The 22,744-nt window shown below is 41.3% G+C and overlaps 1 protein-coding gene across 2 annotated transcripts; it reads left to right on the top strand.

Moving 5' to 3' along the window:
• Positions 1-6,315: 6,315 nt before the first annotated feature.
• Positions 6,316-13,828, top strand: LOC124006007 (arrestin domain-containing protein 4-like). 2 transcript variants are annotated; one of them, XM_046315784.1, is made up of 9 exons: positions 6,316-6,700; positions 6,824-7,121; positions 11,012-11,081; positions 11,274-11,421; positions 11,753-11,855; positions 11,978-12,231; positions 12,456-12,618; positions 12,789-12,943; positions 13,061-13,828. In XM_046315784.1, exons 2-9 carry the CDS (start codon positions 6,836-6,838, stop codon positions 13,085-13,087), a joined length of 1,206 nt encoding a protein of 401 aa, XP_046171740.1. In that variant the 5' UTR covers positions 6,316-6,700; positions 6,824-6,835; the 3' UTR covers positions 13,088-13,828. The 2 variants fall into 2 exon arrangements, with proteins under 2 accessions (XP_046171740.1, XP_046171652.1); XM_046315696.1 differs by having other exon boundaries at positions 6,333-6,700; positions 11,978-12,234.
• The last annotated feature ends 8,916 nt before the right edge of the window (positions 13,829-22,744 follow it).

The raw sequence follows: 22,744 nt of genomic DNA, 5'->3' as shown, positions 1-22,744 counted from the left end.
AAAAGTGAAATTAGCTGATGAAGATGAATTTATAGAACAAAATGTATAAGATCTCCTAAGCCTGTTTACCACAGACCTTATTTTCTGTGTTTATCCCCAAAAAATATATTTCCCCATAGGCTTTGGCCAAGTTAGTGGGTGAGTTTAAATGGTAAGCCAAAAGTAGACGGAAGTCGACAAAGTTCGGGGAGGTACATATGCACCAACAGCAAGTCGGACAACTGCTGTTTCTAGGAAACGCTACAATGGCAGACATTGATTTCGCCATTGTTGCAGATTAAATGGATGCTATCGAGTTTCCAATTCTCCTACACAAAGCTGAAGATCAAAATGGTCCAAGGAATTCATATTCTGATAAGGTAATTGGATACCGGCCCAAGCTCTTTCTAGCATTCACAAGACTTGTTTTGTATTTTTGTGATGTTTTTCTCAAAATATAAACAGGTATTGAGTTCATGGGCTACTAGAATGAGAACATAGGTGTTTTTGCAGCATATGGGATATTCTCTGTTGTTTCCCATTACATCATGCCACTATTATTTTTGATTGTGCAAAATGGAATTGTAACAGACGTGATTAAATGGAGTCCACAAAGATTCTTACCGTATGGTCATTTATTGCATGTCAGCATCACTACAGACTGGATTGTATTTATTTAATGCTCAACCTGTATGTTGTTTTTGTCAGTAAGCATGTAAAGAACATAATTTGATTCAATCACAGGAAGGACAAAACACTCACTGCACAGAAAAGGATTAGATTATGCATGTACATTAGTTCACATAAATTACTGGGTAAACAATATGAAAAGTATTAGCCTACATATGCATCAGTTCACATAAATGACTGAGTAAACAACATGCCAAGCAATATGCCAAGCAGTCAAATGCACTTGATATTTACCCCGAGTCGGGGGTATATGCTCAGACTAAGCCTTTAACATTGCCAGTGTAGAATTCCCCTACAATAACCCATGTGTAGCCTACAATATGTATTCAATTGTATTCACACTTGATAGACAATCAACAAATGTGAATTTGTTTGGTGATAACAATATTACAGACCAGACAAATGTTATGCTATAACATAGGACACAACATTACAACAACATCTAGATAAATACATTAGCTATATTGTCGCAAGTAGGATATTTCACATATTTAATTTAGAAATGTGGATCACATGAAGTCCTATGTAATTAGATTGAAATGATAAAGATGGATTTAAGCTCTAAATAGTCATCCATCCAAAACAATAAACATGCATTGATAATAACCAATGTTAGTTGGCGACATTAAGCATTTTTGTGAATGACTTCCGGCGCCGACTGAGATGGCCGCCTCGCTTCGCGTTCCTAGGAAACTATGCAGTTTTTTGTTTTTTTACGTGTTATTTCTTACATTAGTACCCCAGGTCATCTTAGGTTTCATTACATACAGTCGAGAAGAACTACTGAATATAAGATCAGCGTCAACTCACCATCAGTACGACCAAGAATATGTTTTCCGCGACGCGGATCCTGTGTTCTGCCTTACAAACAGGACAATGGAATGGATCGCATGCAGCGACCCAAGGAAACGACTCCGAAAAAGAGGGAAACGAGGCGGTGTTCTGGTCAGACTCCGAAAAAGGGCACATCGCGCACCACTTCCCAGCATTCTTCTTGCCAATGTCCAGTCTCTTGACAACAAGGTTGACGAAATCCGAGCAAGGGTGGCATTCCAGAGGGACATCAGAGACTGCAACGTTCTCTGCTTCACGGAAACATGGCTTACTGGGAAGACGCTATCCGATGCGGTGCAGCCAACGGGTTTCTCCACGCACTGCGCCGACAGGAACAATCATCTCTCTGGTAAGAAGAGTGGCGGGGGCGTATGCCTCATGACTAACGGGACATGGTGTGATGAAGGAAACATACAGGAACTCAAATCCTTCTGTGCACCTGGTTTAGAATTCCTCACAATCAGATGTAGACCGCATTATCTACCAAGAGAATTCTCTTCGATTATAATCACAGCCATATATATCCCCCCCCAAGCAGACACATCGATGGCTCTGAACGAACTTTATTTAACTCTTTGCAAACTGGATACCATTTATCCGGAGGCTGCATTCATTGTAGCTGGGGATTTTAACAAAGCTAATCTGAAAACAAGACTCCCTAAATTTTATCAGCATATCGATTGCGCAACCAGGGGTGGTAAAACCTTGGATCATTGTTACTCTAACTTCCGCGACGCATATAAGGCCCTGCCCCGCCCCCTTTCGGGAAAGCTGACCACGACTCCATTTTGCTGATCCCTGCCTACAGGCAGAAGCTAAAACAAGAGGCTCCCACGCTGAGGTCTGTCCAACGCTGGTCAGACCAAGCTGACTCTACACTCCAAGACTGCTTCCATCACGTGGATTGGGACATGTTTCGTATTGCGTCAGATGAAAATATTGACGAATACGCTGATTCTGTGTGCGAGGTCATTAGAACGTGCGTCGAAGATGTCGTTCCCATAGCAACGATAAAAACATTCCCAAACCAGAAACCGTGGATTGATGGCAGCATTCGCGTGAAACTGAAAGCGCGAACCACTGCTTTTAATCAGGGCAAGGTGACTGGTAACATGTCCGAATATAAACAATGCAGCTATTCCCTCCGCAAGGCTATTAAACAAGCTAAGCGTCAGTACAGAGACAAAGTGGAATCTCAATTCAATGGCTCAGACACAAGAGGCATGTGGCAGGGTCTACAGTCAATCACGGACTACAAGAAGAAACCCAGCCCAGTCACGGACCAGGATGTCTTGCTCCCAGGCAGACTAAATAACTTTTTTGCCCGCTTTGAGGACAATACAGTGCCACTGACACGGCCTGCAACGAAAACATGCGGTCTCTCCTTCACTGCAGCCGAGGTGAGTAAGACATTTAAACGTGTTAACCCTCGCAGGGCTGCAGGCCCAGACGGCATCCCCAGCCGCGCCCTCAGAGCATGCGCAGACCAGCTGGCTGGTGTGTTTACGGACATATTCAATCAATCCCTATACCAGTCTGCTGTTCCCACATGCTTCAAGAGGGCCACCATTGTTCCTGTTCCCAAGAAAGCTAAGGTAACTGAGCTAAACGACTACCGCCCCGTAGCACTCACTTCCGTCATCATGAAGTGCTTTGAGAGACTAGTCAAGGACCATATCACCTCCACCCTACCTGACACCCTAGACCCACTCCAATTTGCTTACCGCCCAAATAGGTCCACAGACGATGCAATCTCAACCACACTGCACACTGCCCTAACCCACCTGGACAAGAGGAATACCTATGTGAGAACGCTGTTCATCGACTACAGCTCAGCATTCAACACCATAGTACCCTCCAAGCTCGTCATCAAGCTCGAGACCCTGGGTCTCGACCCCGCCCTGTGCAACTGGGTACTGGACTTCCTGACGGGCCGCCCCCAGGTGGTGAGGGTAGGCAACAACATCTCCTCCCCGCTGATCCTCAACACGGGGGCCCCACAAGGGTGCGTTCTGAGCCCTCTCCTGTACTCCCTGTTCACCCACGACTGCGTGGCCACGCACGCCTCCAACTCAATCATCATGTTTGCGGACGACACAACAGTGGTAGGCTTGATTACCAACAACGACGAGACGGCCTACAGGGAGGAGGTGAGGGCCCTCGGAGTGTGGTGTCAGGAAAATAACCTCACACTCAACGTCAACAGATGATTGTGGACTTCAGGAAACAGCAGAGGGAACACCCCCCTATCCACATCGATGGAACAGTAGTGGAGAGGGTAGCAAGTTTTAAGTTCCTCGGCATACACATCACAGACAAACTGAATTGGTCCACTCACACTGACAGCATCGTGAAGAAGGCGCAGCAGCGCCTCTTCAACCTCAGGAGGCTGAAGAAATTCGGCTTGTCACCAAAAGCACTCACAAACTTCTACAGATGCACAATCGAGAGCATACTGGCGGGCTGTATCCCCGCCTGGTACGGCAACTGCTCCGCCCTCAACCGTAAGGCTCTCCAGAGGGTAGTGAGGACTGCACAACGCATCACCGGGGGCAAACTACCTGCCCTCCAGGACACCTACACCACCCGTTGTTACAGGAAGGCCATAAAGATCATCAAGGACATCAACCACCCGAACCACTGCCTGTTCACCCCGCTATCATCCAGAAGGCGAGGTCAGTACAGGTGCATCAAAGCTGGGACCGAGAGACTGAAAAACAGCTTCTATCTCAAGGCCATCAGACTGTTAAACAGCCACCACTAACATTGAGTGGCTGCTGCCAACACACTGTCATTGACACTGACCCAACTCCAGCCACTTTAATAATGGGAATTGATGGGAAATGATGTAAATATATCACTAGCCACTTTAAACAATGCTACCTTATATAATGTTATTTACCCTACATTATTCATCTCATATGCATATACTGTACTCTACATCATCGACTGCATCCTTATGTAATACATGTATCACTAGCCACTTTAACTATGCCACTTTGTTTACTTTGTCTACACACTCATCTCATATGTATATACTGTACTCGATACCATCTACTGTATGCTGCTCTGTACCATCACTCATTCATATATCCTTATGTACATATTCCTTATCCCCTTACACTGTGTATAAGACAGTAGTTTTGGAATTGTTAGTTAGATTACTTGTTGGTTATCACTGCATTGTCGGAACTAGAAGCACAAGCATTTCGCTACACTCGCATTAACATCTGCTAACCATATGTATGTGACAAATAAAATTTGATTTGATTTTGCTTCCAAAAAAACTGGTTGTCTTCCACAATGCCTTGGTTCTGACTTCAAGTTGCAGTTGGTGAGGAGGAATTGCAGAAATTTTAAAAGTTCATGACCTTTGATCACATGGTTGTTGTAAAGGTCATGCAGTTGACATATAGTCACAGAGTTTCTAAACACTGAAGTGCAAAATCACGAGACTTCCAGGAACACTTGTGAAACAGACCAAGCAGACTAGGGGTTTGAAAAATCTATTAGAGAAGTGAAAATGTTTCCTTAGTTGTACATTTTAATTAAATCTAAAGGCACAACCTAGAATCAAGCCAATGTCTTCAGTAGTTATTACGCCAACAACATGAAAGAGACAAAATTACACATTTTTGTCAAAAACAACTTTATATTTTTTATTTTACCTTTATTTTACCAGGCAAGTCAGTTAAGAACAAATTCTTATTTTCAATGACGGCCTAGGAACAGTGGGTTAACTGCCTGTTCAGGGGCAGAACGACAGATTTGTACCTTGTCAGCTCGGGGATTCCAACTTGCAACCTTTCGATTACTAGTCCAACGTTCTAACCACTAGGCTATCCTGCCACCCCAATATATATTGAAGGAGTGTCTTTGATTTGAGGATTTGCACATGCACAATTCAGACCAGATGATGTCTCTGCCCATGAATTTACCTGCCAACGTTGCCATGACACTGCCTACAAGTGTGATTGGGGATTTCTATTGGAGAAGCACACTGGAGGCTGGTAGGAGGAGCTATAAGAAAGAAGTCGGCTCACTGTAATGGCTGGAATTAAATAAATGGAATGCATCAAACATATGGAAACCACGTTTTTCACTGGACTCCATCAATTCCATTCCAGCCATTATAATGAACCCGTACTCCTATAGCTCCTCCCACTAGCATCCACTGGAGCAGCTTCTGCCCATCTTCATACGGTACCGTCTCTGATGTAGTCGCAAGTCGGACGATTGGTATACCCACAATGCAACACACGGGCGAAGCCGGTGAGGGAGGCGTAGCCTGCTAAAATCAGACAGTATTCTGCATTGCAGTCATGTTGTCAACAGCGTGTTGCGTCATTCAGAAGCATACAATATCTCTTTTTCATAAAATATATCTTCGAATGTTCAAACTAGTTTTCCGTTGTCAACAGCGTGTTGCGTCATTCAGAAACATACAATATCTCTTTTTCATAAAATATATCTTCGAATGTTCAAACTAGTTTTCCGTTTTTATCAAAAGCAATCACTTTTGCATATGTGAAAACAGAGTATCCTAAACATTACGCCACGTGCATAACCTACCTCACATTTTTGTGACTCAGGATGAAGCCCGGTTCCAAAACGAATGCAATCAATTATCACACGTTGCAAACTACGCCCACCTTGGCGCTAAAGACAGAATCGAATCTCCTCATGACTCAACTGTTCACGCGCACTGGCTTGTCCCCCATTGGACCAATGTAATGTATCATGCGTGATGGTAAATATCGCACTTTCTTGGCTGTGTACAGTCCGTCATCACAGTGAAAATTCTGTCAAATGGTAGAGCCTATACGTTCCAAAGTCAAACCCAATTATTGCGTACACTTGGGTGTAATCAGTAGTCCAAAACGGGAGTTTCTATTGGGGAAATTCAGACAGGTCCCTCCCCATTTCATTCTGTTTGCTTCCGTTTAAGAATGTTTTTCAACAGAATCCGCGTAATGAATAGGTCCCTGAGCTCTCTGGGTGTAGCTAAATCATTCGCTCTGCGACCCCGCTTTCTCTGGACAGCGTGGGAAATTGGCCCAATTACTGTAATGTAAAACAATGAGCATGTCAATTGTGTTTGACCTATTCTATTGAATGTTTCTCATGAAATGTGTTACTAGCTGGTCCATTGCCAAATTCGAGTTTGACGTTCCCATATTGAATCCCAGGACAACAGGTACATTTAAGATTTTCATATTTCTAGTCTAGTCGATAGGCAATCTATTCTAGTGGGAAAGTTAGAGCTTCTGATCATCATTATAGACTTATGAATAAAACCACCTGTCTCCTTTTACATAAGTAACGTCCAACGATGGCTGACAAAGTGAAGGTATTCTGTATCATGTTCAACAATGAAGACACGCGTGAATACAGTCCTGGTGAAGTTCTCTCTGGACACGTTGTGGTCGAGGTGTCGACGGGTGTGTCAGTACAAATCAAAGCTGTCAAAATATCGACTAGAGGATGTGCCCAGGTCTGTTGGGGTGAAGGGACTCGGAAAGCATCATCACCGAGCAGTGCTGTTATAGCAAACACATCATCTCAGTGTGAGCAGGTGGAATACTTCTGCATATCTCAAACTCTCAAAGAAACATCAGGTACTGATCTGATTTTGCAACCTGGTCTCAGACCATTTCGTATTATTCTGTACGTGAACTTGAAAACTTCATTTAGTGTGATAGGTTTCGTATGGTATGTATTAATTTGTGGACGTCAATTATCAATTTTGTATGATATGTTAAGAATTTGCTAAGTGTATAATATCTCATGAATTCCAATTTTCTGCGGCTAACGGTTAGCTAGGCTGGGGGTTAGGGTTAGGTTAAATAGGAAAGGTTAGCTAAAAGGATTGTGGTTAGGGGAAGGGTTAGCTAGCATGCTAAGTAGTTGTAAGTAGCTAAAAAGTTGCTAAAGTTGTCTGAAATTCAAACATGCAACCTTTGGTTTGCTAGACATTCGCTAGGCTTTGAAATTGAGTTTTATTTTACATTGGATAAAAGTAGAGACTCCGAACTACAAAATGGTATATTATACACTGCCGTTGAGCAACAATGAGAACGTAATTCTGCTTTGAAAGTTGATAAACTTGTAACCCCAGTTTATTTTTTTCCCTTTTTTGTTGAGAAAATGGCCCTGACATGTTTTTGGTAGACCTACTGGATAGCTCTTCTTTGTCTACACCTATTCAGCATCATTCACATCCTCTTAAGGCTTAGCCCCACCCATCTCTTTACAATAAAGAAAAACTCCAGGTAAAAATGCACTATCTAGTCCTTGACCTAAATCCTAATCTGACCTAATCTGAAAGTGTCCAGATAAAAATACTGTATAAATATTTTATAATTATTAGATTACGCTTACCCAAATATATTTATATAGCCCTTCTTACATCAGCTGATATCTCAAAGTGCTGCACAAATAGCCTAAAACCCCAAACAGCAAGCAATACAGGTGTAGAAGCACGGGGGGGGGGGCGCCAACCCAGACAGGAAGATCACATCAGTGACTCAACCCACTCAAGTGACGCACCCCTCCTAGGGACGGCATGGAAGAGCACCAGTAAGTCAGTGACTCAGCCCCTGTAATAGGGTTAGAGGCAGAGAATCCCAGTGGAGAGAAGGGAACCGGCCAGGCAGAGACAGCAAGGGCGGTTTGTTGCTCCAGAGCCTTTCCGTTCACCTTCACACTCCTGGGCCAGACTACACTCAATCATATGATCTACTGAAGAGATGAGTCTTCAGTAAAGACTTAAAGGTTGAGACCGAGTCTGCGTCTCTCACATGGGTAGGCAGACCATTCCATAAAAATTGAGCCCTGTCTCCAGCTATTTGCTATCCAGCTAGAAAGCCCTGTCTCCAGCTATTTGCTTAGACATTCTAGGGACAATTAGGAGGCCTGTGTCTTGTGACCATAGCGTACGTGTAGGTATGTACGGCAGGACCAAATCGGAAAGATGGGTAGGAGCAAGCCCATGTAATGCTTTGTAGGTTAGCAGTAAAACCTTGAAATCAGCCATTGCCTTAACAGGAAGCCTGTGTAGGGAGGCTAGCACTGGAGTAATATGATAAAAAAATAATTGGTTCTAGTCAGGATTCTTACAGCTGTATTTAGCACCAACAGTCACCCTCGAAGCATCATTACCCATTGCTCCACAAAAGCCCGGCCCTTGCAGAGCAAGGGGAACCACTACTTCAAGGTCTCAGAGCAAGTGACGTCACCGATTGAAATGCCACTAGCGTGCACCACGGCTAACTAGCTAACCATTTCACATCAGCTACATCCGCATAGCGTTGAAAGTTAACTTTATGTTTTCGAATGACATCCCCAAGAGGTAAAATATATAGTGGTCTTAAAACGGAACCTTGAGGAACACTGAAATTTACAGTTAATTTTTCAGAGGACAACCCATTCAGAGACAAACTGATATCTTTTCGACAGATAAGATCTAACCCAGGCCAGAACTTGTCCGTGTAGACCAATTTGGGTTTCCAATCTCTCCAAAAGAATGTGGTGAATGATGGTATCAAAAGCAGCACTAAGGTCTAAGAGCACAGGACAGATTCAGAGCCTCGGTCTGACACCATTAAAAGGTAATTTACCACCTTCACAAGTGCAGCCTTAGTGCTATGATGGGGTCTAAAACCAGACTGAAGCATTTCGTATACATTGTTTGTCTTCAGAAAGTCTCTGCGCAACAGCTTTTTCACATTTTTTTTGAGAGGAATGGAAGATTCGAAATAGGCCGATAGTTTGTTATATTTTCTGGGTCAAGGTTTGGCTTTTTCAAGAGTGGCTTTATTACTGCCACTTTTAGTGAGTTTGGTAGACATCCGGTGGATAGAGAGCCGTTTATTATGTTCAACATAGAAGAGCCAAGCACAGGGAGCAGCTCTTTCAGTAGTTTAGTTGGAATAGGGCCACTAGCGCGTATGCAGCTTGAAGGTTTAGAGACCATGATTATTTTCATCATTGTATCAAGAGATGTAGTACTAAAACACTTGAGTGTCTCTCTTGATCCTAGGTCCTGGCATAGTTGTGCAGACTCTAATTTGCTTTCTAATGATCATGATCTTTTCCTCAAAGAAGTTCAAGTTCACCCAGACACTTATCTAAATGTATGGGTCATGTGAAATAAATGCTATAACCCCCTCCCCCCACACACACAGACATCTAGCTAAGTGGATGGGTCACTATTGTCTGGACATGTACATGTGTTCAGGAAAAACAATAGATGGCCATAATTACACCCAGACACACCTGGCTAACTTGATGGGTCATGTAATCATTCTCTTGCAAAGTGGTATTTTTTTAGACCTGTAGCTAGCTAGCTAAACATTTTACCGTAATCCCAATCCATAGCTACAGTGCAAACGGGTTGTCATAGCTAGCCACTATGCATGAAATGCTGGAGTATGAATCTGCAGGTAGCTAAATGCTAACCAACTAGGTGCAATGTTAGCTAGCTAGCTAACATTAGGCTATAACTAGCAATTTCAAATCGATTTCTGAGATACAATTAATATTTTTACACAGATCATACATTTGTGTATCTAGCGAGCCAGCAAACAAATGTTCGCTAACTAGCAAACGGTAAGCTTTAACTTGCAAAAAAAATGACTCTGACAAAATTAGAAACGTATAATCTGAAAAAGTAGCAAGACTCTTACCCGTATACATGGATGAACGCTTCGCGGCAGCGTCTCTTTTCTGTTAGGTTTGTAGCTAGCTACAGGTTGTTGTGTTGAGTAACTCTGGTTCACACTGACCTTGTGCAGAAAAGTAGTCCACAAACTTTTCCCCCCTGAACTTTGTTGATAGAGCCTGCTATATTCTGGGCAGCAATGTTGAGAGCAGTAGCAACACTTTTGCAGATCTCTATGGCTAACGTTATATCTTTAAAAAAATCAGCAGTAGCAAGGATTATCTACATATACTGACCAGCTCATGTTATAGACAGAAGCATGCTTCATGGCAGACCAATCCGAACTCATCTGTCCAAACTATCCATTATCTCAGCCAATCATGCTAGGGAAAAGGTTCCTGTCTTTTTCCGTGGCTAAACCAACTAGGCTTGTAATTTGACCATTGTTTTTGTATTTACAGATGGCATAGTCGTTTGTTAATAAGGCATATGAAAGCTAACATGCTAAGTAGTTGCAAAGAACAAATAAATAGTAGTTGAAAAGTTGCTAAAGTTGTCCATGCTCAGATTCGAACACGCAACCTTTGAGTTGCTAGACGTTCACGTTATACAGCTACCCATCCATCCATCCACCCTCTTTACATTACTATGTTATATATAGTCTATGAGACCAGGCTGGATTTTGATGTAACAAAGAATTTTATCAGGGCTGTAATGTACACTACCTTTAGGAAGTTATGTAATCGCTAGACCTTTAGCAGGCCCTATGCTTTCCAGTCAGTGATTATAATAAAATGGTTGTAAAATGTTGATTACTATATTTGACTGAATTGTCTTTTGTTTCAGATGGTGAGGAATTCATCAGTCTTGATGAAGGGCATTATGAGTTCCCCTTTCATGTGGAGCTCACTCAAACGTGAGTGAGAACTTTTCAGGCGGAATAGGAAATTATGCAATCAAAGCTTGATTTGCCTCATGATGATGTCTGGCTACTGTACTAACTGCAACAGCTAATGGAGACTTCCATTGTACACTTTTCAGCATGCCTGAATTAATTTGGCTTTTTTTGTCAAATGAATAATGAGTGACATTCCATAATGTCTTCCAGGCCCCTTGTTACCTCTTTTAAGGGGAAGTATGGGAGTGTTTGCTATGAGGTGACAGCTGTATTACAGAGGCCCTTGAATCAAGATCAAACTGTCAGCAGAGAATTCTCTGTTATCAGCCATGTTGATGTCAATTCCCCATGGTTACTGGTGAGTGATAAGTCTTCAAAATAGATTGCATTGGCACGTCAGTGTTTGTGTGTTTTGTATGTTTTGTCCTACTGTATGTTTTTAACCATTTTGTGAGTTGGTTGGAAAGGATGGTCAGTTTGGTTTTCATACATGCAACACATTGGCTCTCAACCATCTTGCTGTCTATTAAAACATAGATGACACCTTTCAGATTTTCAAGTCTGACTGTGGGAACTTATTTTAAATGTTGTTGGTGTATCCGACAGTAACCACAAAACATTTAGCAAAATGTTAAGTGAAAGTAGCATTCTTGGAAATCTCCCTTGACTCGTTTGTCATTCTTTTGCAGTCCTCTGTGTCTACAAACAACAAGAAGATGATTGGCTGTTGGATTTTTACCTCAGGCCCCATCTCTCTGAATGTCAATATCAACAGAAGGGGCTACTGTAACGGTAAAAATGTTTCTGAAGTTTGTTTTTCATCATTCATGTTATAATGAATGAAGATGTGCTGTCTCTAATAACAACAGTTAAATTGTAGTGCAATGTCCTCAAGATTCATTTCTTCATTCTAGGAGAGTCAATCCCCATCTATGCTGTGATTGAAAACTTTTCTTCTCGACTCATCGTGCCTAAAGCAGCTATCTACCAAATACAGACCTTCATGGCAAATGGCAAAACAAAAAGTCATACAAAGTTGGTTGCCAGTGTGAGGGGTAACCACATTCCATCAGGCTGCACAGACACCTGGAATGGAAAAACACTGAAGATCCCACTTGTCTCTGCCTCAATTCTCAACTCTTCAGTCATCAGAGTGGAATACTCCCTGGTAGTGAGTGCCCTTTTCTATGGATACTTTGTTACTCTAATCTATTAAATTGTTAAAGTGTGGTAAATAATGCCATTGTAGACTACGTTGTGTTATATCATCTGCATGTTTTTTCCCTTGATGTGTGTATGCTACAGTAAGTAATAGGTAAATAAGGTGATTTCAACTAAGTCAGCATTCAGATGGTATAATGTATGCCTGCTTATTTCCTTTCCTATGTGGAGGTCATGGCACAGATACCAGGTGCTAAGAAACTCAAGGTGGAGCTTCCCATTGTGATTGGCAGTATACCATACAATGGCCTTGAAAGCAGAAGCTCCAGCTTGAGCAGTCACTTCAGCATGGACATGAGCTGGCTTGCACTGGCGCTTCCTGAAGTGCCTGAAAGTAAGGAGAGGCATTACAAAAATGCTCTCACACACACACATATGAACATGTATGAACTCCCGTTTATTACCATGGTCTACCTTCATGTATTTGTGTTGAAGCTTTCACCAACACAGTTTTGAGTAGATAAAGTTGATTCTGACATTGTTTACCTTCTGGTTAATCCCCAGCCCCCCCTAACTATGCAGATGTGGTGTCTGAGGAAGAGTTTGAACTGCACAGCCCCTCTTACTCTCAGTCCGAGGAGTTAGAGAGACAGCTTGGTGGACCAGCCTTTGTTTACATCCAGGAGTTCAGGTTCCAGCCTCCACCACTGTACTCTGAGGTGAGTTCTCACATTTGGTGTCTCACATTGTTAACTAAACATTTGACTTATTCTGAGTAGTGCTTCAGGCTAAATGTTAAGTTTCTGCTTTCTAACGACGGTCTTCATTCATAACAGGTTAATTCCCACCCAGTCCATAGTTAGGCTAAATGTTGAGCCTCGACGTCATCTGTTAAAGAACCAAAGTGATGCCTTCAAATTGCAATGTTGCACAATATTTATATTGTGGTGGAAAGAGTGTAATATAGAGTGATCAAGTCGTGAACTAATTAAACTTTGGATTTAAAGCAGATGAACAGTATTGTTTTGAATGATTATATACTAGGCTGTGTTGAGAAATGGAGCCTACTCTTTACATGACTATTATTAGAAATGGAATTACTGCACAGCATATTGTTGTAGCAGGTAGGTGCAACATAATATAAGATAACACACCTTATCTACTGTATATAATGTAAAGCACTTTGAAAGCTACTGAAACCGATTTTTGTCGTTGAAATCTACAATCGATGTCGTGAATCCTTTCCTGTTCAGGGTGTATAATATAACATGGCCATTATTTTTGATGCATTGTAACTAAAACGTTGAAAATGTCTGAGCAGAAAGAGTAATATGCTTTGATAGTTCAAAAGTTATGCAAATGTATTAATTCCAGGTGGATATTTTGACCTTGGAGTTGTTCCTTCTCAGAATATATTGCCTTATCTGAAATGTAACTGATGTTGAGTTTACATGGTTGGTTTTGAATTGTGAGTGCCTAGGGAAAACCTTGGATCATGCAGTGTTGTGAATGTTTATCAGGTACAGACGTATGTACAGTGCCTTGCGAAAGTATTCGGCCCCCTTGAACTTTGCGACACTTTGCCACATTTCAGGCTTCAAACATAAAGATATAAAACTATTGTTTTTGTGAAGAATCAACAACAAGTGGGACACAATCATGAAGTGGAACGACATTTATTGGATATTTCAAACTTTTTTAACAAATCAAAAACTGAAATTGGGCGTGCAAAATTATTCAGCCCCCTTAAGTTAATACTTTGTAGTGCCACCTTTTGCTGCGATTACAGCTGTAAGTCGCTTGGGGTATGTCTATCAGTTTTGCACATCGAGAGACTGAAATTTTTCCCATTCCTCCTTGCAAAACAGCTCGAGCTCAGTGAGGTTGGATGGAGAGCATTTGTGAAGAGAGCAGTTTTCAGTTCTTTCCACAGATTCTCGATTGGATTCAGGTCTGGACTTTGACTTGGCCATTCTAACACCTGGATATGTTTATTTTTGAACCATTCCATTGTAGATTTTGCTTTATGTTTTGGATCATTGTCTTGTTGGAAGACAAATCTCCGTCCCAGTCTCAGGTCTTTTGCAGACTCCATCAGGTTTTCTTACAGAATGGTCCTGTATTTGGCTCCATCCATCTTCCCATCAATTTTAACCATCTTCCCTGTCCCTGCTGAAGAAAAGCAGGCCCAAACCATGATGCTGCCACCTCCATGTTTGACAGTGGGGATGGTGTGTTCAGGGTGATGAGCTGTGTTGCTTTTACGCCAAACATAACATTTTGCATTGTTGCCAAAAAGTTATATTTTGGTTTCATCTGACCAGAGCACCTTCTTCCACATGTTTGTTGTCTCCCAGGTGGCTTGTGGCAAACTTTAAACAACACTTTTTATGGATATATTTAAGAAATGGCTTTCTTCTTGCCACTCTTCCATAAAGGCCAGATTTGTGCAATATACGACTGATTGTTGTCCTATGGACAGAGTCTCCCACCTCAGCTGTAGATCTCTGCAGTTCATCCAGAGTGATCATGGGCCTCTTGGCTGCATCTCTGATCAGTCTTCTCCTTGTATGAGCTGAAAGTTTAGAGGGACGGCCAGGTCTTGGTAGATTTGCAGTGGTCTGATACTCCTTCCATTTCAATATTATCGCTTGCACAGTGCTCCTTGGGATGTTTAAAGCTTGGGAAATCTTTTTGTATCCAAATCCGGCTTTAAACTTCTTCACAACAGTATCTCGGACCTGCCTGGTGTGTTCCTTGTTCTTCAAGATGCTCTTTGCACTTTTAACGGACCTCTGAGACTATCACAGTGCAGGTGCATTTATACGGAGACTTCATTACACACAGGTGGATTGTATTTATTATCATTAGTCATTTAGGTCAACATTGGATCATTCAGAGATCCTCACTGAACTTCTGGAGAGAGTTTGCTGCACTGAAAGTAAAGGGGCTGAATAATTTTGCACGCCCAATTTTTCAGTTTTTGATTTGTTAAAGTTTGAAATATCCAATAAATGTCGTTCCACTTCATGATTGTGTCCCACTTGTTGTTGATTCTTCACAAAAAAATACAGTTTTATATCTTTATGTTTGAAGCCTGAAATGTGGCAAAAGGTCACAAAGTTCAAGGGGACCGAATACTTTTGCAAGGCACTGCATATATGTTAGTTATCATGTTGCTATTTACCAGTTTATCTATTGAAATGTATACTTTTGCAGGATGAATACAAAGACATATTACCATACTACTGTATGTGTTAGATTGTGTCAGAATGGCATGTTGCTATTCCATACATCCGTCAATCTGAACCCAGTGGGTTTCTGTTAAACTTTAATTTTTGTAATTTTACAAAAAGTTTGAATAAAATCATTTGAAAATGCTTATATTGTTCACTTTTATTTCTTCTATCAAAAATACAACGTTTGATGTTTAACTTAAACTTAATCTGCATTGTCATTAGTTTAAACAGTTAAACATTACCATCCACAAGCTAAGCAGTGAATGCGCAAGTGTATTGTGAAATACAAACAAGGTTGAAAATGCACTTAGTACTTCAAGCACAGTTCTAGCCCTGACTAGTTATGAACAAGAATAAGAGGCTGTTATTCAGATTCCCGACCCAACATTTTTGATGGGGTTCCAGATTATTTGTTTGTGACGTTAGTGGTCAGCTGCCTCCCAGCAGCACAGAGTAAACAGGACAGCCACAAGGGACACAGATCAGCCTTGTAAACAGCCATGTAAATCACTGAACAACGTGGGGAAACACACCACAGATATCCATCTCACCTGTCAGAGGGAAGCTACGCTACATAAACACAATATGTAAAGTGTTGGTCCCATGTTTCTTGGCTGAAATAAATCCTTAATGATCCATATGAACAAAAAGCTTAATTCTCTCAAATGTTGTGCACACAGTTGTTCACAACCCTTTAAGTGAGCATTTATCCTTTGCCAAAATAATCAATCCACCTGACAATTGTGGCATATTAATAAGCTGATAAAACAGCTGGACCTTGTGCTGGGAGAATAAAAGGCCGCTTTGAAATGTGAAATTTTGTCATAAAACACAATGTCACAGATGTCTCAAGTTTTGAGTGAGCGTACAATTGGCATGCTGACTGCAGGAATGTCCATCAGAGCTGTTGCCAGAGAATTGAATGTTCATTTCTCTTCCATGAACTCTTAACTCTGTAGCAACTTTTAAATTGTTGGATGTTGCATTTATATTTTTGTTCAGTATAGTTTTAGTAATTAACTACTCAGAGTATTTTTAAGTAGTTGGTGGGGTTACTAAGGTCAAGTTTAGGAACAATAATAATCAACGTTAGATCGGACCACCCATACGTAGAATGTATGCACACATGACTGTAAGTCGCTTTGGATAAAAGCGTCTGCTAAATGGCATATATTATTATATTATTATCCTCTACCAACTTGCCAAATAACAATACACTCCCAACTTTCCAAATGAAACTTATTCTCTCCTATTTATGTCTCAGGACTTAAATACCTTGTCTGTCAGGGTGTTTCCCCATTATCTAATGTAAGAGTCCTGCCACTTCCATTGTTGATTGTCTTACACATCTGTGATCTAAAGACGTTACTTGAGGTGGACAAATGTTCATTCCATTAAAATACAAAATGGAAACATGTTTATTTTTTGCCTGATGTGTGGAGGTCAAAAGTCTAAACTTGAAATGGCCTGTTTTTTATAGTCAAAGGAGGTATCTTGTGTTGGCTTATTTCTTTTTTGAGTAACAGTGAATGTGCAATATTTATCAGGGCTTTGCATTATTTAGGTTGTGGCCATTGCCTGGCCAGCTGTTACCTTCTGAAATACGTCATAGGGAATATGAAAAAGGTCAAGAAAAAATGACAAGCAACAGATAATACCTAACCAATCAAAATATTGTGTAAGTGGAAATGATAATTTTACAAAGTCCATGAAAAGAATTTGCTGATTTCTCATACAGTATATTGTACATTGCGTAGTGATGCGTGAACACATTTGTGAGACTGCTTTATTTAGTTTAGTCTAACGCTTCAAGCATGCTGTGAACATGGTACGAGCATTTTGGAGTGTTACAGTATGTGAGGTTTGAACATCACTCTAAAAACTGTCTGTAATATTTCCCTCATATCTGTACTGGAGGCTAAACATTGTATGCCTGGCACCTCTGGCACTTTGTATTCATGGGGAACCCATCAGGTTGTGACAGCTTAGTTTATGGTCCAATGGGGATCTAATAAAGCAGTGGTTACCTTCACAAACCAGACCGTCGGATTCTTATCCACTGTCACCCTCCCTGACAACAGAAATCAGTTAAACCACACCCTTGCTCAGAATTCTGAATGAAGACAACATAGACTGTGTCAGTCATTATGTGCTCAATGTATCATATACTATCCTTCACCGTTAGTCAATCCCCTCCACAGAAAGCACTGCATGTATGACTATGTGCTGCATGTATGACTATGTACTGCATGAATATGTACACATTGATGCTTCTTCTATAGATGCTGTTGATCTGCTTGGCTCTTCGTGGTAACACATTACAGTTTAAGAGTCTAAGGACTACAGGGTTATGCACAGAACATAAATGTAATGGTGCATCAAAAGACACTCAATTAGCTTTATGTAGCTCCAGTTTACAATTGAAAGCACCATAGTAAAATGCCAGAGTTAACATAATAGAGTACCTAAGGGAGCCAGTGGCATGATATTAGTGCACTTAACTATCAAACCCAGAACAAAAACATATTTGCCATGTGATGTGTGTCGGAAGACCTTGGTTTAGAGAAGCACAGCACATAGTTTGTTGTTGTGTTGCATATGGTTTGAACAAGACAAGTCTGCCATCTACTGGTCTGTAGACCAAGGACATATTTTCACTGTTTCTAAACTAAAGTGTGACCTTGAACTGCAGATTTTGAGTAAATACTTGAGGACCATATTCTTTCAAAACAGATTATTTTGTTGTATAGAGCACTTATGATTTACTTAAGATATTTGTCAACAATGTATGATTTGATGTTACAGTACATTATATTGATAGTTCCTTTATGCAGTATAAAGTATGAACCTTGTTCTCAACTTCATATTAAAATGTATTGTTTCAGGTGTTCAGATTTAATCAATCTGTTTGGTTCATTTTGTGGAAAGACCCCTCTTTCTTAGTGAATATTTCTGTTCCTCAGACATCTGTGACTGTATTAACTGTCTGCATGGTCTGAGCTATTACCAGAAAACACTTGGAGCTATTTGGGATATTTCCACCCTGCCACTTTCTCACTACAAGTTCAAACTAAAATATGTGACATAATCCTATCCCCTGTAAAGCCAGAACTTGTTAGGATTATTCCTGTAAATCCCCTCTCAGGATTGAGGGGGAAAACTCATTAGTGGAAGTTCATCCTTGTGGGAGAAGCCATTTTCATCCTCATTAAATACCTTTGTGTGTCTTCCTTTATCAAACTGCCCCGTTCCCCCTAAAAAAACAGGCTGCTTAACCTGAGCCAGCTGTCTAACTGTAATGGCTAACCCCAAGCATACACCCCTGGCGTCTCTCTATAATTGATCATATTCAAACAGTCATTTCCCTCTCTTTATTTCCTGAAGCCTGTTCATGTTAATATGGTACCAACTGCCTAAATATCCACACTCTGGGACACCACAGATTTATCATATTTCACCTTTTATAACTAGCATTAAGATTCATATGGGTGGAAAAGTGGAGAAGTGCACTTGTCTTGGCATATCGTCACACTTAATATCCATCCTCCTAGGCTAGCGGAAATAATTATGAGAACTCAGATAACTCTTTATGCATTTTCAGGTTAAAAGGTAAGGTAACGCAAGAAAGGTGTTGTAATCTCAACCAAATGGAAGAACTGACACACAGGCCATGTGAATAAACTTTCTTTAGTTAGATAAGGTAAACTACAGTTCAGAAACTTTCAAATCATATCCAGACATTCTTCACAGAGTCGCTGTCTAGAGCAGGACTAAGGAGAGAAGCAACTCTACAAGGGATTCAACTTGGCTCAGTAGTTGTGCACTGCTGAAGGATGAAGAGGTCCCATAGGATTTACAGTAACTTCCCATCAGAGAAAACACTGCTCCCAGACTAAATATGATGCCAGAGAAATGCTGCATAGCTATGCAGAGAAATGCAACCAGAGAATTCATATAAAATCATACAGGACTTGTTATTCACATCTTTGTAATTAATAAAGCTCACACTTAAGTGTGTCCCGAAAAAGATTATTAGCATTTAACACAAGATCACATAGACTAAAGATGAGGTCAATTAAATACAGCAACTACCAAACACTTCAGTTTATTGAAAGAAAGAAAGAAAGAAAGAAAGAAAGAAAGAATCCACACACGCTATAATTCAATAACCTCTTTTCACAGGGCAGTCACAGATGACTAGGTTACTTAAATCAAGGACGGGGGTCCTTGGGGTTCTGTTTCCTGTGCAGGCACCAAGGGTGATGTTACATGGCGCAATGCCAGTATTCCCCCTGTTCTTGTACGAGGGGTTAAGTGAAGGCAGTAAAGGTTTATTTGCTTCCATATTGCTCCCTGTCACCATCAATAAGCGGCTACAATGTGTCTTGAAAGTCAGCTTATAAAAGTTGTAGGAAACTCTGAGAGCTTAAGTGATCCTCTCCAGCTTTGCAGTGGCCCTCAGCATGCAGGATGTCTGCTTATATTAATTTCATGGAGTTTAAGGGGTCAGCAAACTCATTTGGAGATTTTTACTCATTTATGAACTCTGCAGCCCTCTGTTCTGCAGTGCTCTAAGCTACTGGACTTCAGATGCTTAAATTTACATGGAATATTATATTGCTAGGTGTTAAAAAGTATAGTGCACTCTGAGAGAGTTGAAAGCACAGGGGCCGACTGAAAAATGCACTTTGAAATGACGGTTACCTGCTTTTTAATGAAACGTAAGGTGAGCGAACTCATGTTATATCTGTCTTGTGTTTTTGGGCTTCAAGGGAATTGCTTTAACTCATATTCAGAAGAAGTCTAATGAGACAATGGGTGTCTCAGAAAAAGCTTAGCTGGTGAGCAGACAAACCCAGACATTGAAACTGAACAAATTAACTTGCCAGCTGCTCTGACTCTTCAGGCATGCAATGTAGTCTGCATGAGCTATCATGAAAGAACCATTACTTTCGAATAACGTTTTGAAAAAAATGGTCAATGCACAAAATTACTGTGGAAGTGGCAAAGTTGACTGTAGTACAAACTGGTAACAGACTACTACTAGTGATATACTACCACAACCAGTGGTGCTGGAGTAGAGGAGTGAACTCCTCAGATGTAAACGTACTCCTCCAGGATGGTCTGAGGCATGACCTGAAGGAGTTAAAGCTCAGTTCAGCGGTTAATCTGTTAGTGCTCACTCTCACTGTGACCTCTCCTCAGGGCTGGCTGCCATTCATACTGGGGACAACCTCACTGGCCACAGGAAGCCCTTTGCCCCAGCCAGTCTGCGCCAGTCTCACATCTGTACCAGATCTTTAAAAGCTGTGTTTAAAAGCAATGAGGCCTCACATCTGTGCAGGGGCCGGGATTGGTCTGGGGGGTAGGGAGTGATTAATTGACGGTCACATCTTTGCGACTGCTGCCCACATTGCGTTGATGAAGAGGGATTAGGTTGCGCACCACAGGCTCAGCTGATAATAGGAGACTGGAGAGGAAACACTCATGTCACGCTCCATGACAAGGATTTCAATCAAAGACCCACTCCATTACATCAGCCAAGGCTGTTAAAACAATACTCTGAATCTACACTTGTTCCTATGGTGAATAGTTGCATTTTGCTGCATATTAAGAACTTACACTACCATAGAACTGTTATTTGATTGTCTTAATCAATTATACAGTAGATCTACATTCTATATTCATTTCATTCAGCATGTCTAATGTCCTTAAGTAAAATAAATATGAAAATGCCTTTTTTTTCTTCTTTTATTTTTACATGTGCCTCATGTCGACAGTGGGCATCTGATATTTCCTCATATGTAAAACAAATTGATTTCTAAAAATATATCAGGGAAAACACTGCATATTGTTTTCCCCGACACCGTGGCTGACTTTCCACTCCCCTAAAACCCGACTTCATCCCCGCTAACAAGATTTCCCTCTGATTTATATTTTTTCTATCTCCTGGAGCGCTCCTGGGATTGATATTATGAAGAATAAATATTTTGCAGTTAATGCAAGTGATAAGCTCAGGGCAGAAACTCATGAATAATGATTTTGCTGGCTCTCTCAGATAGTAAAATGACATGTAACTAACTGAGATATTTTGTCCACTTTCTTCATTTCAATCCGAATATTGCCCAAATAAAATTGTACTTTGATCATTAGAGGTGGAAATTGAGCTTGTGATTTCTTTTCATTCTGTGCCGATTCCAATGGACCATTACAGTGCATTCACAAAGTATTCAGACCCCTTGACTTTTTCCACATTTTTATACATTACAGACTTATTCTAAAATGTATTTTTTTTTTTTCTTCATCAAGCTACACCTTTGGCAGAAATTACAGCCTCGAGTCTTATTCGGTATGACGCTACAAACTTGGCACACCTGTATTTGGGGAGCTTCTCATATTCTTCTCTGCAGATGCTCTCAAGCTCTGTCAGGTTGGATGAAGAGCGTCACTGCTCAGCTATTTTCAGGTCTCTCCAGAGATGTTCGATCGGGTTCAAGTCCGGGCTCTGGCTGGGCCACTCAAGGACATTCAGAGACTTGTCTTGAAGCCACTTCTGCGTCTTTGTCCTTTTGGAAGGTGAACCTTCACCCCAGTCTGAGGTCCTGAGCACTCTGGAGCAGGTTTTCATCTAGGATCTTTCTGTACTTTGTCCCGTTCATCTTTCCCTCGATCCTGACTTTTCTCCCAGTCTCTGCCGCTGAAAAATATCCCCACAGTAGGATGCTGCCACCACCATGCTTCACCGTAGGGATACTACCAGGTTTCCTCCAGGCAAGACACTTGGCATTCAGTCCAAAGACTTCAATCTTGGTTTCAGCAGACCAGATAATCTTGTTTCTCATGGTCTGAGAGTCCTTTAGGTGCCTTTTGGCAAACTCCAAGCGGGCTGTCATGTGCCTTTAACTGAGGAGTGGCTTCTGTCTGGCCACTCTTCCATAAAGGACTGATTGTTGGAGTGCTGCAGAGATGGTTGTCCTTCTGGAAGGTTCTTCCATCTCCACAGAGGAACTCTGGAGCTCTGTCAGAGTGACTATTAGGTTCTTCTTCTTCCCTTCTCCCCCGACTTCTCAGTTTGACCAGGTGGCCAGTTCCAAACTTCCCATTTAAGAATGATGGAGGCCACTGTGTTCTTAAGGACCTTCAATGCTGCATAAATGTTTTGGTATCCTTCCCCAGATCTGTGCCTTGACACAATCCTCTCTCTCGGAGCTCTACGGACAATTGCTCTGACATGCACTGTTAACTGTGGGACCTTATATAGACAGGTGTGTGCCTTTCCAA

Source organism: Oncorhynchus gorbuscha, linkage group LG01 (genome assembly GCF_021184085.1).
Source record: "Oncorhynchus gorbuscha isolate QuinsamMale2020 ecotype Even-year linkage group LG01, OgorEven_v1.0, whole genome shotgun sequence".
Taxonomy (NCBI): Eukaryota; Metazoa; Chordata; class Actinopteri; order Salmoniformes; family Salmonidae; genus Oncorhynchus; species Oncorhynchus gorbuscha.
This window is presented reverse-complemented; position numbering and strand designations above follow the sequence as displayed.